This window comes from Carettochelys insculpta, chromosome 18, assembly GCF_033958435.1.
Source record: "Carettochelys insculpta isolate YL-2023 chromosome 18, ASM3395843v1, whole genome shotgun sequence".
Classification (NCBI taxonomy): domain Eukaryota; kingdom Metazoa; phylum Chordata; order Testudines; family Carettochelyidae; genus Carettochelys; species Carettochelys insculpta.
This window is the reverse complement of record NC_134154.1, coordinates 4,052,284-4,069,274: the sequence shown is the minus strand read 5'-3', so window position 1 is coordinate 4,069,274 and position 16,991 is coordinate 4,052,284. Positions and strand designations below refer to the sequence as shown.

The following is a 16,991-nucleotide window of genomic DNA, read 5'->3' as shown; positions in this document are numbered from 1 at the left end:
CTCAAGCTCCATTAATGAATTTGTAATGCATTTTAGAAGGATATCGGATAAATGAGTGTTAATGGACTTTTCAAATGATGCTTCAGGAAGTCACATTTTGTGTGGTTGGTCCTGGCATAAATAGCAAATTTTGCAAATGTCCAACGACTCTGTAATCTGCCATTTATTCGATGACCAACCCAAGAAAACTGTCAGATTTTGGGGCAATTTAAATAGACCCCTAGTTATGAAAAATGGAGAGGGAGAAGAAAAAAAATTAAATAACCCAGAAAGTTAATGAATGGACTTCTTATCTTGAGACCTGGTTTAAAATTTGACTATTACAATGGTAATTCTTTTGATGTATTTTCAAATGAAGTCTCTGAAGGAACAGGTTACCCTTAACCATCCACCAAACTTGCTACTTTTGCTCTTCAACTACGGTCCTGGACAAGAACAGGTCAGACTCAAGTACTTGTGCATGAAGTTGTCACAATGCCCAAATAAACATGCAACGTTGGTTTTCCAACATCCTGTTTGACAGTCAGGGTAAGTAGAGATTGCAGACAAAAATCTCAGAATAATTTGGGCTGGTAGAGGTTTCTAGAAAGTAATCCATTTTTTTCCCCTCACTGAATTATAGCGGGCCTGATGCATTTCTAACATACCTGTGTCTCCTTGAGTTATTCAAGGCTAAACTACATGGAATTTTCCATCTTCTTCCTTGGAAACTCAGTCCTTCGTTGCTTCTAAGGTTTTTCTTATTTATCCTAAATATTACTTGGAGTAGTTCAAGTCCATTCTTCCCTGTTCTTTTCTGATTCATGAACACTGATTTTTGTCCTCTAACGTCTGGCTATATATTGCCTCATTCTTTTATACTGACAACACACCTGGATCTGAACATTGGCTTATGGAGAAAATGAGTACGAAGACCACCTAACTAGATAAAGCCTACCCAAGCAAGTAGAGAGAATGGACAGGAAAGGAAAACCATTGACTGGATTGGTTATGCTACAATATTGGACACACTTCTTAGAAGTAGCAGATGACAGTATCACTGTCCATTTAAGAGAGACATCTCACCTTTTCGGTCTGGGAAGTCCCATGGGGGTGAGGTTAGGGTCTGGTTTGGGAACAGTTTTCCGGATGCGGATCTGAGAAACTCTCTTTGGCCTTTTTTCTGGCTCAGACTTTTGGACAAAGAAAGAAATATAAAATAAAAGAGAAATTGTTTATCTGTCAGCAGTGTTGGTATTCTTTAGAGGTCTCCATTTTGAGAATGCAAGTGTAAAGTAATTTTTTATAAAGCTAAGGCAGGCAACCTATCAAAGCAATTTTGGAATATAACACTTATTTTTGCAACAAAATTTACAAGCTCCAGGCAATATAAACATGTATCCATTTTGACTAAAATGTATGACACATCAAACCATTCAGCAAGAAGAGTGACAGAGTGATGCAGCTTCACCACTGGGTTTCTTTAAATGAAAAGTGGATGTATTTCTTGCAGAAAAGTTCTGTTTTGACTGTACATATTGGGCTTGATCCAGGAATCATGGGGACAAATTCCATGATTAAGGACATCAAATTAAATGGTTAATCTAATTAGTGGTCCATTTGACTTTTAAAATTAATCAATCAATCAATCTTACTAGCATTTTTCAGGGCAACATACCAAAGGAGGAAAGCAGTCTTCCAGAATTCTGTTCTTCTCTAATAGGTCCTCTCAACCTTTATATTTTGCTTACTGTATTTTTCTGTTTCACCACCAACTACTCCCAACTAACACAGGAATAACATGAGAAATGCAAGGAGTGCTCTGTGCCCATTGTAAAAGCTCTGCCTTTATGGTTATCCAGGTCCTGTGTTCCTGGAGAACAGAAGTCCAAGCTCAGATCTAAACCCTACCACTTGTTTAGTTGCAGTGCAACACTAGACTACTAATTTAACAAATATATTCTCAAAGGCTGTGGCTACACTACCCTTCCCTTTCGGAAGGGGCATGTAAATGACAGGGATCAGAACAGTTTAATGAGGCACTGATAATGAATATTCAGCACCTCATTAGCATAACACGTCAGTTGCACTTCAAAAGTGCTGCTTCTGAAATGCAAACTGGCCGTTTAGACGTGGACACCTCAAAATAAACCCCTGATTTCAAAATTCCCTTATTCCCAAAACAAATTGGGAATAACGGAATTTCGAGGTCTGGGGTTTTTTTCGAAGCACCTGCGTTTACAGAGCCAGTTTGCATTTCGAAAGCAGCACTTGCAAAATGCCACTGACTGCCATTATGCTAATGAGGTGCTAAATACTCATATGAGTGCCTCATTAAACTGTTCGGATCACTGTCATTTTCGTGCCCCTTTGGAAAGGGAGGGGTAGTGTGCCCACGTCCTCACTGTGTGCACAAATACTGGCTACCTGGCTTCTTCCATAAATGAAGACAAGAAACCACTTACTTTTTTCAGTTCGGTGACACACTGAGATGTGGAACATAGTGAGAAAGAAGCATCGAGGTCATCGAAGGGATGAGCTTGTAATTCAGGTACTGAAAATCTGAATGGCGATATTGCTGATTTTGGAAGTGTGCAAGACTTTGGTAACAGATTAGAGAGTGAATGCTCCAGCCTATACATTTGAAAGGTGAGGGGAAAAGAAAGGGATGAAGAAAGAGACTATTTAGATTCATACTGGATTTGAATCGTGACTGCATTCTGGAATCCAGGATATATTATAAATTAGAACCTTTACTGGACTGCTTTAATGGTTTTCTTTTGTTCACTGCATATATTTAAAGGGAGGTTGGTCTCCCACATGTGCATCAAAGGAAATACCAGTGTTTGAAGTCCAGCTCTTGAACAACAAATTAAATATCAGGGATGAGAAAACGGACCATGATAATTTCATGCATCTTCACGCCAAGCAGCACAGAAGGGCTGAAAATAATATACTTTTGCTAATAATCAGTAATCTACTGTTGTGTGTATAAACATAAAAACACCCATAAGAGGACCATTCAGAATCTGCATTACACTAACGTTTAGGGAGATAAATGCTGGAAAGATTCTACCCAAAACTTGAAAAGCCAGACTGCCAGAACACAGTGAAATAACTCATGTTCCCACCATACGTAACAAACCTCACGGGAGGACTCTTACCTTGTTTCAGCACCTGGTCCTGTAGTCCTTGGATTTTCTGTTCCCTGGACAGTCATGTGTGGTAACACAACATAACTGGTTTAAAAAGAACAAAAAATAAACAAAAAAATTGCGAAGTTAGGATTACACCATGGAGGAAGAGAAGAGACTTCATCAGCATAAGATAGATTCCAAGAGGCACAAAAATGTCAGACATGTCCAAGTACCCTCTCTCTACCCCATACCATTCCCAAAAAAACCCAACATGACAGCAGGCTACACTTGTCATTAATACTTAAGATTCACTGACAAATTATGCAGGAGGGAAATACTGCTATTTTCACTTCTTACCTGAGAAGAAAGAGGAAGAAATTCAGAAAAAATTCAAAAGGGGAGGAAGAATGTTTTAGTCTGAAAGCTTGGAGGTGTTTTCAAGAGATCCTGAATTTTCCATTCCAAAGCTGTTTTGTTTGACAGGTAAATTTAAAATAAAAAAAAAAAAAAAAACCCACAACCTTGACAGACTTGTCTGCCAAACAAGATTAAGGACTTCCCTAAGATTAACTCCACAACCCTTCTCATTGCTGTTACAATACAATTAATTGAGGGATATATTCTAGTCTCTTCTGTAAAGACTACTAGCTACACAGATCTACAGGAGGAAAACCAACACAGCAGTTTAGGATCTTCTAAGGCTATGCTTCTATTTTTTGTATGCACCATATTAGCATCATACACAAGAAAAAATAAGTACCTTAGTAATCTGGAACAGCCTGGACTTCATTTGTTATAATTAAGCCATGTCTACATTACAAAATTAAACCAACCTAATCTATGTTGGTAAACAGCTGCTGCAGCAATCACACTACTTGTGTCTATACTTTATTCGTGTTGTCAGTGGTCTCTCCCCTCACTAGAAGTGCCTGAATCAACTGTCCAGTCAGCGTGGGATACTGTGGAACAGTTCCTGAAAGCGAGTAGAAATGAAACTAAGCAATGCATTATCTACACTGACACCGTGTTGACCTAAATACACCAACTGTGACTCTACACTGCTTGTGGAAGTGAAGTCACTGAGTCAGCAAGCAGATATGTTATGTCACGAGGAGTGCAATTTAGGTGCAAATGCTTCCATAGTTAGGTCAACATAAGCTGCCTTGCATCAAAATAACTGTATACTACACTAGACTCAAGACCCTTATTTTGTTCTCTCCAAGGGCCAACAGCTAAACATATTCAATCCTACTCGAGTTAGAAAGCTTGAGGCTTTGTTTTCCATGTATCCCAATCAATCTGTTAAGAAGTTAATACACTTTTGCCAGAGACTGCAGTCAGCATAGCAGCAGTAGGCATGACAGATACAAAGATACCCAATGAATTTTTTTTTACTATATTTTTCACTAAGTGCCAGATGTACCATGCTGCTGCTCTCCCAGTAGTCTAGTCACTGCCTGTCTGGCTGTGCTAGAATTTGAACTGGTAGTTTGTACAAGGAAATGTAACTTGTTGGTAACAAAATATTTGGCCTCATGCAGTGAAAGTGCAGTTATGATGAAAACATTCCATTCCTCTAAAAAGTTTACTTTCAGAAAGGCAGTAATGGGGAATAAAGCTTTGTTTAAAGTAAAAAAATCTGATCCCTCCCACATAGTGATAGCTTTACAGACAAGGAAAACCATTCTAGTATTCACTGCCTGCTCAGTTATGAAAAAGCCAAAGCTAAATGAAAGAATTCAACTGGCAGGAAATTTTCTCATCACAGGAAAAGGTTGGTGTGAACCTTAGACTATGATTGATAGCACCAAACTTTGCTGACATTGGTATATGTCAAATCCTCTCCTGATATTTACACATCCTCATCAGAACAGCTTAATACATTTTTGATCCTTTCAAGTGTGGTCCAGGAGATGGTTACTTGACCATTACAGCTGCTGTTTCTCCTTAGAACAGAACCATCTCCTTCATGGAAGATCATCTGAATACAAGATTCATTCCCCATTTTCATGTCAGCCCAATCTAGAGATTGCATCTTAAAAAATTAAAAGCTTATTAGTTTATCCACATATTTATAATATTTTGTATTTTTAAGTTTTAAATGGCATTTCTTAGCCTTTGTTTTAAATGTATTATCAGCTGCTTTTCCTCCCATGTTGTCTTATGATCAAATCCGTCAAAAGGTCAGTCTGAATGCCTGTTTTAGGAGTAAGATTTGCTCAGTGCTCTATATGAGAGTTCACTGGGAATCACCCTTTGCAGCTGTTATAGCATGCCACAATGACTTCTCTTTAACGAATTAGAGAGGGTCAAAAGAGAAGAACAATTTCTTCTCACTTTAAGAGCATTACATCTCCTGACCTGAATTTTAGGAGCAGCATACTGCATTTCAGATTCTTGTCATCTGTCCTGAAAAGTACAGTTTTCTTGACTTTTCTCCATTAGCAATAAACAACAGTCCACAGTGGTGTTCTGTTTTTTTTTTAAATTAGCCTTTAGATTCAGGGACTAACTCTTCACTTACATTAACTAACTGATAGGCTGTGCTGTGACTGCAGACCGTCAAGCAGCCTGACTTATGTGGGAAAAAGACTGATGCCCATAAAACTAGACTATCAAGTGCTGCAGTCAACATTAAATTTCCACGCCAAGTGCTGTCTCTCTCAACTCAAGATAATAAACTCACCTGATACATAGATGTATATTTAAAAAAAGGATTTATATTTTTCTTAGGAGGATGGTAGTAACAAGAGTTACCAACTCTGCTCAGTTCTCAAACTGTAGCTGGACCTGGTCACTCCAACAGTCATGATTCTGTATTATAGAAAGCTGTACTTCAAATATTGCATCACGAATTCTGGCAGCGAGATCCCAGCTCCACATGATGACTGATTATAAAATTGGTTCTACAGGACACTGCTCATCTCCATTGTTTTATTAAAGAGTTTTATTTTAAAAACTTATACTTTTACTTGAACTCGTGTAATATGTTGGTGGACCAAGAGAATTTACATCAGTGGATTAAATACTTGATTAGCTCTGGTCAGCAAGAACTGCTTTTAATTTCAAAGTTCTCAGATCACAGATAGTGAAATGAATATATAGTCACTTATTTGGCAAGATTTTTGCCCATACCAATAACTGAACAGGGACACAGATAAGCCAGGTTCAACATTTTTTTTTTACAGATCACAGAAGTAGGCAAGAAGATTCCTCAGTTTATTTTATAGGCTTAACTATAATTCTCAATTGTAGAATTTGAGTACCTCTCAAACAGCCCATGTCCATGTGGTTAGGCAGCAGAATTATCCTATGCTATAGCTGGGACAACTGAGGCACAGAAAAGTCACACAGGAAGATTGCATACAGAAGCTGCCAAGTCAGTGGCCTCATCTCTTACCAATCCCCATGTGATGCTTTAACAAATCAGCCTACTTCTCATGCAATTAGCAGCAAAAGAAAAAACCAAGTATTTACTTCTCTCACACTCTTATTTAGGTTCATAGCAAGCCCAAAACTCATCCGTGATCTTGGTGGAGCTGCACTTATTTATGCCAGCCATACATCTTGCACACATGGTCAATAGGAATAGTTATAAAGAATGGGTTATAATTAAAAAATAATGTAGGGAATGAAATAAAGTTTAACTGTGTGCAACACAATTATTCCTTTCTGTTCAGATGTAAAGCTTACACAGCCGTGTAACCCCATCTTGTAATGGTTCAAGGTAGATTGGTGGACGAGGGGTCTGAAAAAAACTTTCCTACTTCAAACATCCAATGGCTCTGCAGTCATTTGGAACAGAGTTCATGTAGAAGATCTCATTTCTGCCATATGTATTCTGTGAAATGGAGTGTATATGTTGCGGAGAGGGAGAAGATAAGACAGCTGTGCTGCTAGAAGAGAAGATTATTAAAGAAATGAATGAAAATTACTCAAATTCATATAACAGACACAGTTCTTCACAGGAGAGTCTTCTACTGAACTATTTCTTGAGTGGAGAGTGCAGTATCAAACAGGAAATACTAGAAACTGATGCTCTACTTCATCTTCCAATACCCCTTTTCCCACCCTGAAAGCTCCAACTGTATATACTATGTATTTATTCTCAGAAAGAAGTTGATGGATTTTACCTGCTCTTGATGCCCAGACTTGGCTGCCACTTGCAGTGACTGGAATGGAGAGGAGTGAATTCAGAGGGATAGGCAGAAGGACCATGCTGGCTCCATTTGGCAAGTACCCTGCCCAGTGAGTAGGGCAATGAAGAGAAGAGGTCATCTGATACAGAAGTTGGAGACCTTAACCCTTTCAAGCCCTGTGTGAAGTGTGATATAAAAAGCCTCTGGACGGTAGGAATTCGACTGGTTACATTTCTTCTTCTTGTCCAGATCCTGTAACATCCTGGGGAAGAAAGTGCTAACACTGTGTGAAGGCCAAGCATGGAGCATCCTGTTCTCCTTTTAGCTATGGGACGTCCCCTACTGTCGTGACTCAGGGTTACATCTTCTGTGGTTGTTAGAGCAGAAGAGTGCAGCTCATTATTGAGATTCGCATCTTCCCTGAAAGCTGTTATACCTGAGCAGCTGTGGGACAGGAGGAAAGAGAAGATCCATTTTGAAAGCTGTGACGGATATACTGGTGCCTCCCCTAAAGCTGGTCTAACAGCTACACGCTGTTGGGATAAAATCCCTGTGAGGTTTATCAAAGAATCAGAGTCCAATTTTATGTGAAAAGAAATTGGGGAAATAGGAGTTTTGAAGACCGATGATGGAATGTTGCTACTCAAGTCTAAAATGTGTATTTGGGAAGAGTCTACAGGATAAAGTGCCAATGGCTGAAGGTTGAACATTTTGGTGCACAAGCTATCAGCCTGGTGTGAGTTTAACTTCATGTTAATGCATGAAAAAACATCCAGCAGCTTTTTAGCTCTAATTTGGCTGAACTTTTCAATCGCTGGAAGTTCAGAGGAACAGTGCAGAGTCTTTAATCCGTGGATGCTTTTGCGTGGGGCTAGTAGTTTATTGGCCATTGTAGACAGTCTGCTTAATAGGGTTCGTTCTTTGGTACATTTACGAAGTTTCAAGTGGTTTGACAAACTGCACCTATTGGCTCTCTGCTTTGACATGAGGTCCAGTCTCATCTCTATTTCCGTTTCCATGGCTGATGGTTTACATGCAAAATAGGCAGAGCTAAGAAGTTTGGGTTCTTGTGTAGGAACAGCTTCAGGGGAACTCCTTACAAAAGCAGAGCTTTTAACTTTGTTATTCTTTCTTACAATTTTAAGATCCTCCAGTGTGGGAACTTTTTTGCACTTCCTTTCTGGCTGCTGTCTTACTGAGTAAAGCCCTCTTGATCTGTGTGTATTTCCAAAGGCACCATGCATTTCATCATTCCCAGAAAAGCCTTTAGCTTGTAGTAGTGAGAGCAAAATGGGAATGAAAGGGGTATTATCTGCCGACAATTCAATTTGGGTCCCTAAATGAAAGCTTGGGTTTTCCACTTCTGAGTTCATAGTCTTCATATGCTCTAAATTATCATTATCCTTGGAAATCTTTGGCCTCTTGATTTCTTGTAAAGTGCTATATATTTGTTTATTATCACAATCATTTTTACTCCTCATGACAGTAAAGACCTGCTCTCTCAGATCTTCAGTCTTCATGACTCTTGCAGATTCCACAAATTCATCTGAACTTTCTAAAGGCTCAGTATCAAACACCACCCTGTCCTGCAATGGGATTTTTGCTTCCTCTTGGTCTTTGGACACCTGTATTTGATGTGCCTGCCCCTCAGGGAGGAGCATGTTTTGAGCAGGACATACTTCCGTTTCCTCACACATCTTTCGCTTAAGAGTTTGGACAAAGTAGGTGAATGTTAATCTTTCTGCATCAGGCATCTCATTTTTTGCACTGATTGAGTCACTTGGCATCTTCATTTGGTCTCCTATAACTTCCTTGCTGTGGTCTTTCCTCTGTGAACTTAATTCATAAGGGAAACACACTTCTCTGCGATCAAGACATTTTAAAGATGCTTCTGTGTCACTTTTTGACAGCTTATTGATGCTATCTGTTGTGTTAAAATGGAAGTCTGACGTTTCATTGTTAGTTAAGTCTTTAGTCTGCAAATAACTGTCTACAGTTTCTGAAAGCAACTGGACAGCTCCTGAGGCTGAGTGATCTGTAACATATGTTTTTCCTTTGTCTGAAAGGTTACTCATATGCCATTCTGGGATCTGTTCATTCGAATAGATCTTTGAAGGCATTCTAACTTTGTCACCAGAAAATTTCACATCTTCTAGCAAAACTCCTAAATTTTTATGTGCAAAAATGGAATGCATTGGCATCTTTATTTTTTCTGCAGTTGCTTCATTTTCCCTCTGGTCTTCTATAGATGGGCTTTTAAACTTCTGTAGAACATCAATATTGTCTGATGAGATTACATCCATCTCTTTTACAAATGGCTCACTATCCCCCGAACTTACAGGCCTATCCTTGCTGTGAGCATGACTAGTTAAGCAAGACGTGTGTATGATTTCATCATTTATGGAGCTAATTGCTTTTTCTCTCTCTTCAGATGGGCTGTCACTGCCATTAGCTCTTCTTTCAAATGAGCCTCTCTGCACAAGAGGTTCTGTAGTGGAACAGTCATTACAGCAGGTATTCACTGCAGATGAATCCTGGTCAGATACTGGTGCATTCTTAGATGTTGCAGGCAGCTCACCTTTTTGAGCCAGGCAGACTTCTGAGTTCTCAGCTAAAGGTGTTTCTGAAATTGCACGTTTCACACTGGGAAGCTCTTGGTTTGCACAGAATTCTTCAGCCTGCACTGGATGCCTATTCTCTGAACCATCGTTAACTGTAAAAGTCACAAGTTCTGGCTCAGGACAAGCTTTAGTTATTTCTATGATTCTGTGATTTGCTGCAGAATCCAGTAATAAGCAGGTTTCATTTCTTATCCCTGGAATGATAATTGTATTTTCTGGCACATATGAAAGATTCTTGCAGGTGGACTGAGAGACAGAAAAGGATTCAACAATGGTTTTAATTTTATTTTTTGGGTCCATATCCAAGCTACCCATCTTTGCTAATGCAGAAAGTTTGGTATTTTCTGCCAATATTGTACATTCTTCTTTTTGATCTTCCTTTGCGCTACTGATAGAGCCTATGTATTCTGAATGGATCTCATTTACCTGATTATTGGAAAACCTATAACCCACCACACTTTCTTTGAAAGTTCCTTGAGCTTCCCTTATACTGCTACCTACATTACCAGATTCTTTTAATTCTGTGTTCTCCACTTCAGATAGATCACTGATCGAACCTGTGTATTCTGAATAGTCTCTGTCTACCTTACCGCTGGAAGAGTTATCTACTATAATTTCTTTGAAAGCTCCTTGAAAATGCTTTTCTTTTAACTCTATTGGTTCAGGAGTCTTCATGTTTTTATTTTTCTTTAGAATTAATGGTTCATGTCTCTTGGAACAGATAGTTCTCTTAGGTTCTTCCACTGAACTTCTCATAATTTGTACACCAGCATTTGCAATTTGCTTTTCTGAGATGTCTAAGTCAGCCTGTTGGAGCACTAGAACTTCATCTGCTACTTGGGTTTCATTTTGCTTGCGTGAAACTGGTCCATTAAGATCAATTTGACATGCAAGATATTGATTTTCCACTTGAGAAAAGGTATCATTTGGCTGCTTAGAATGTTTAAAATATGACAATTCTAAGTCAAAGGATTGGTCCAAATGCTTTTCATGATTTGGAAGGCTGGCATCTGTGTCACTCTTTGAAGTGTTGCCTTCAAGGAGAGCGTGTTCACAAGGTAACGCAGTCTTCTTGTACATCTTTAGTTCTCCCTCTCCCATGTCTACTGTTTCACTGCAAAATTCAAGATGGATACCGACTATGGTTTTGTTCAAATCTCTGTTGATTGATTGTCCACTAGTCTCATTTTGGTGACTGCCTTTATGAGCTTTTACACTACTCAGAGTTTTTATTCTATCAGCTTCATCCTTCTGTAATGCACAAGAGTTAATTTGTTCTTGTCCCTTATTTGTATCAAATGTTCTCTCTCTGTTGTCAGAATCTAGCCTTTTCTCTGTTATTTCACAATGGCCATTGTAGAGTTTCAGGCTTTCTACTTCCATATTTGTACTTGAAATTCCCACTTCTGATAATCTAGTAGTGGACTCATCTGAAGTGCAAGCTGAATGCAGTAGCTTTTCTGCTGTGGAACTACCATTTGCCATATACTGAAACATACTGCTGCAGTTCCAACTACCTTCACAAGGAACAGATTCACATGCCACATGAATGTTCTCCTCAGGAAAGCTGACTGCCTTTTTGTCATTATGTACATGTGAATGTCCTATTTCTAAGTCACTGACTTCTTCAATCTTCAATTTAGCCTGCACTTCAAAAGTATCCCTGTTCAGTGTAGCATTATCCAAGCTGGTACTATCTGATAAGATGAAGCAGGTCGTAACAGCTGAACAGTGGTCCTTCATACACTGATCATTCTGAGCACATATGTTATTTTCTTCATTTTCCATATCAATGACCATCTTCTCTGTATCCCCCAGTGCAGAGTGCATGCGTTCCTGGGAATCTTTACTTGCTATATAAGTAGTATTGAAACTCTCATGATTTACTAGAGACAATTCTTCATTTTTATGAAGCAGAAGGCCTACAGGTTGTGCCTCCAGTTTTGCAGAAGCAGTGATGGGTTCTTTTTTAGACTGCCTATTCAGGTACATATTTCTGCCTGAAACTACATCAGCATTACAAGGCGGCAGTTCACTTACAACCCTAAGACACGGTCTTGATTTTTCTGCATCATGACCAAGAGCTTGCACCTCAAGGGAAACTTCTTCATTTAACTTGGCTCCATAGTCCAGAAAGTCAGGAACAGTGGCAGGTGAGTTTGTATATTTATTGTAGCTATTATTACAACATGTATGTATGTCTCCAGTCTCAGAGACAAGATTTTTTCCATCCACCAATAAATTGCTATTTTCTTTTGAATGCTGTTTTACTACATTACTGCAGCATGCATCACTCATATATGTTTGCCACTGGTCCCCATCCTTTTTCAAGTTAATTTCTGAAGGGATTTTTAAATGTCCTTTTGGCAACTCCTCAGTAGATGAAGAAACAGAAGTAGGAACTGGCACATCAGAGCTCTCACAACGAACACTGTCTTGAATACCATGCCTACTATCCATGCCACAACTGTTTTTCATAGCAATTTCTCTCTGGATTTCAGCAACTTTCCCATAACCGCAACTGTGTGAATGGTCAGTGCAACTACCTGTTTCTGATTGGTCAGGCTCACCACTGGACATTTCTTCATTATATACTGGAGAAAACTGTTTTTCCATCACAGGCCTGGAGATGCAGTCAGTTCTTTGACGACCACTATTACAGGTTGAGCTTTCTCTCTTTTCAGTCAGATACTCATCTTGTGTTTCACAGATCTCAGGAGTGATGTCTTCTAATGGCATATTTCCAGGATCCAGACTACACAGATTTGATAATGGATCATATAAAGCTTCAGAACTTTCTTTTGAAAGAGGAATATCAGCTTCACTACTTTTAGACACAGGAAAAGCAGCGTAGTTATGTTGGCTGTTTTCTTCATCTTGTTGGAAAGTCTGGTAACTGTCCGGTATTGTACTAGTTTCAATAACATGGTTTGATCTAGACAACAATAATTCTCCAATCGCTGAATCAAAAAAGGTACAGGCTGTTAATCCTTTATCTTCTTTTTCTTCTTGTTGATATTCTTTTGTTGAGCCAGTCTCCACAACTGCTAAAGGCTCTATGGGAACTAAAGTGTTCTTTACTGAAACCTCACCACTGGCTGTGATAGTGTCTATATCTGGGCCTTCCTTTTTTTCAGGTTGAAGAACTTCACTCACTCTGTCATTTCTGCGTCCTGCTTTACTAAATATCCTAGTCCCATCAGCCTTCATACCTTGTAATTCTTCACTGGGCTTTGGTAGAATTTCAGGTGTCACCTGTACATTTGTTTGGTTTTCTTCTGCACAAGAAAAATAAATATAAATCAATACTGTACACTAAATTAAAAACCACTTCCATCTTATTCTTCTCAACTTAATATTTAATATACAGTTTTGAGCAGCACAATTTTGCTAATCTGATTCTTAATGATCACTTTTGACAAACCCTACCACCAGTCTTGTTTATAACCAATCAAATTTTTCATTTAATCCTAATTGTAACTGATCTGCATAGATATTAAATATAACTGGTACGGATCCAATAGTCTCTAGTTCCAGAATGATGTAATTCAGGACTGCAGAGTTATAGGTCATATGATTTCTATCAAACTAGTGGTAATGCTCATTTTCAGTAATATTTTTATATGATAAACAGCAAATTAAAATACGTACAGATTTAGAAGAGAGTGGAAAGTAGATGAGATGTGTATTTACATTATCTGGTAGATCAGAGTAAACTGTTTCAAAATGTAATGAATTTATACTCTCCTAACTGTATTACAGGAGAGATGACTAACAAGTCTCTACTTACTATAGCTTTTGTACAGCCTGCTGCTGTTCTGGTGGAGACAAGGAACTAGAATGCACTAGAACATGTAACTGCACCATTCATATGCAATTTTGCAACAGAGCTACTGTTTCAAGAGCATTTTGTATTTTTATTCCCTCTGTTTCTTCTAACCTATCCAACTCTTTGCAACGTTAGAAAGTAAGAAGCTTGAGGCGGAAGAGGTCTATTAGAATGTCCCAATCCATTTCAATATCAAACCAGTCTGATTATGTGTTTCTTTCCTTAAATCTCTTCACTAATGCTTCTTTTCTCTCTGCAACAAAAGTAGGGCCTCTGCTTCACCTTCAAAGTTTTGGATAAATTGCTTTCCATGTGTACCTTCTTTTCTAACCACTCCCTTTATTACCATCTCCTAATCTTCGTTAGAAGGATTTTCCTTTTAGCAGCCTCTACTGCTGTGCCAACTAGCCTCTGTCTACTTCAACTCATTTCATTTGACAATTTTTTGTAGTTTAGTATATGTGGATTGGGAATCCATGCTGTTTTTGTACAGGTGTTCAGTACATTATCGCTAAGATCGCCAAAGATATCTATGGCTCCATGAATGCACTTAGCTTTCTATTTATTCTCAATCACTGAAGTAACACCATGTGCAGAACTCTTCCACCAACGTAGCTTGCGGTCTGTCTTATGCAACTGGTAAACATGTGGGTAGAGGTTCAAGTGTGCACCTTACAAATCCTCTTATAGGTGGCTGCAATTATGATCTGCGCAAAGATCTGCCACAGATCTCAAGGGTAAGGAGAGTAAGAATTCTAGCTTTAAAAGACTTAGATACGGAAACCGAAAAAGGCTACCTTGCTCATCAAGCAGCAGATTCAGAATAAAGACAGTGCAAGAACAGACTGAATTGAGATGAACTGTACATTTTGAGTGTCCTTCTGATACCTACAGAGTATTCCATATATAATGTCAAGGGAAATTAGCCAAGGTGTCCCGAGGAACCTTTTGGTGTCAGGACTGAATGATGTTTATTTTCTGTTGAATCCACTGTTCAATGTTGCAGTGATTGACACTGCAACATTGGATTGTTAAATATGTTTTTAGATGTACTTTCAACCCGTCTTAGGAATTCCAGAGCATATCTTTGGCTTTGACTTGTACTGCATGATTGCATTTTATTGGTACTTGAACCCATGACCAGGTTCTTGAAGAGAGTGTTGGGAAACCTCTTGTGATGTAGGTAAGGTAGTGCAGAAGGCCAGCCTTCCCATTTTAATTATTTCCTTTCAAGTACCACGAAGCTAGACTTCACTTTTCTGGCTCATATTCAGAACTGGACCTCCAAAATGCATAATCTCTCCTGCAGGAAAGAAGAGAAGCAGACAGAACAAGTGACTGATCAGGTCAGAAGACCAAGGCTCTCCTGACATTAAGGAACAGTCAGTCACCTTGGCCCCCTCATTTTCCTGACCTTTGTATAATTTTGCAAAGTATGAATACATCCGGAAAGATATCCAGAAAGGATTTCAGCTCTCTCTTAAATTATATGTTACTTATTGTAACCCTGTGGTTCCTTCTCCTGAGAGGAATCTAGGTATCTTTTTGCTCAATCTTGACATGACTAAATTTAGTGAGAATAAATCCAAAAATCAGATGTGCAGGTTACTTGAGATTGAGGCTCCACTTATTTGAGTCTATTAATTGTCTGTGTCCTTAGCCACTTTACCATGAAGTATATTTTCATTTCATGAGCCACTGTCCTGCATCTTTTCTTCTTTTGTAGTGAATTCCCTTCTGTATGTCCACCCAAGGTGTTCAGGCAGCATCTACAGATGTCAAAATGTTGCTCTGGCTCAGTAACTCTGCAAACAGGTAATTATATATTTTTCTTTAGTCAATGGCACAGAGACTTAGCTCTCTCTCCTGGAACTTACATGCCGCAGGTTGATAAACTGGTAACTGCCTTGGCATATCTTAGAGAGGAAAACTGACAATTTCGTGTACAGTGTCTATTAAGTGTCATGCTCCTGGACAAGGAACAACAGTTCTTGGCTTTTTGCACTTGGGGTCACCTTTGGCTGCCTGTTTAGTATCCAAGCTCTTTTCTCTACAGAGACGTCTTTGTGGCTCTTGCTATCAATTCACACTCTACAGTGCAAGATCAACTTTTCAGGCATCTATTGGTTCTTGTCATGACGTCTGACAATACTATTCTTATCTAAATATTGAGCTCACACCGGCTGGCAGTTTCTCACTTATTCTCTCTGAGGGCACTCACAGATATTAGCAAGTCATCCAGCAAGAAGTAAACATCTAATTTTCTTTGAGAACATTTACTGATATTACCAAATTCTTCCATAAAACTTGTGCATATTGCTAGGTGAGAGTGTATTAAAAATGACCGGTTACTGTAAGCAAAGCCTCCTCTTGTAAGACAATGATATAAAGATATATTGTAATACATCTCAACTTGACTCACAAGCACATATCACCTTAGAAGATGACCCAAAGAGTCATCTAAGCAAATCTAAGCAATTCCCTCTTGAATGCCAACTCTCTCAGACAGCAAGGACTTTAGCCTGAACTTTCAAATGTGAGAAATGATTTTGGGTGTCCAACTTGAGACAACTTAAGAGACTTCATTTATCAGGTTAATGATCAATGTTAATTAAAATCTGGTCCTCTAAGACAAAATGGACGCAAAAGATGAGGCAATAAAACAGTTACAAGCCATTTTTGGATGCGGGGAGGGGTGGGGGGGATTAGGCATTTAGGTCTGATATTGCCCTGCATCCCCCTGGACCTTTGGGAACTAGGAAGACAGGATGGACCTTAGGCCCACCTGTACTCTCCAAACTTCCTCTGGCTCCCATATCTAGACCAATGGGCTTCCGCCTCCATATAAGAGGAGATCAGTAAAGGAATATTGTAAATCTGCATGTGGAAGATCATCACATAGCCCCAGTGTGCTTTGTTTAGCACCTGTCCGGTCTAGTTGGAATTCTACCTTTGCCAACTTGGTGCAACCTGCTTACGTGCTAGGGCACTGAAGTACCATAAAGACTGCTGGAGACCAAGCGTCCCCAGGCAAGACCAAGAGCCTTCTTTGGAAGTCACCCTTACTTCATCTCCATCACGTTTGATTCCACTTTACTGTAGCACTTTGGTTTACTCCTTCATTTGCCAAAGAACAGGCATGAAAGGTTTGCCTTGCACTTTCTCTTATGCACTCATCTTAGTCTTTCTGGATGACTCATTGATAAACATGTTCACCTACTTCTAAACAATCTTCCTCTTGCATACCTGATGGATGCTAATTGCAGTTTTGCCTGCATGTCACCCT

The 16,991-nt window shown here is 39.1% G+C and overlaps 1 protein-coding gene across 3 annotated transcripts in view; it reads right to left on the bottom strand.

The window, feature by feature from the left end:
* PRR14L (proline rich 14 like) overlaps positions 1 to 16,991 on the bottom strand; it is a 35,699-nt gene that overhangs the window by 4,641 nt on the left and 14,067 nt on the right. For 2 of the 3 annotated variants that reach the window (XM_075012310.1, XM_075012309.1), the window contains exons 4-7: positions 7,250 to 13,154; positions 3,144 to 3,218; positions 2,445 to 2,613; positions 1,066 to 1,172 (exon numbers count right to left, since the gene is read on the bottom strand). In XM_075012310.1, the coding sequence (XP_074868411.1) occupies positions 1,066 to 1,172; positions 2,445 to 2,613; positions 3,144 to 3,218; positions 7,250 to 13,154 (6,256 nt within the window). Of the gene's footprint in view, positions 1 to 1,065; positions 1,173 to 2,444; positions 2,614 to 3,143; positions 7,013 to 7,249; positions 13,155 to 16,991 lie in introns of those variants that run through there. The other variant, XM_075012311.1, reaches the window with a different exon arrangement.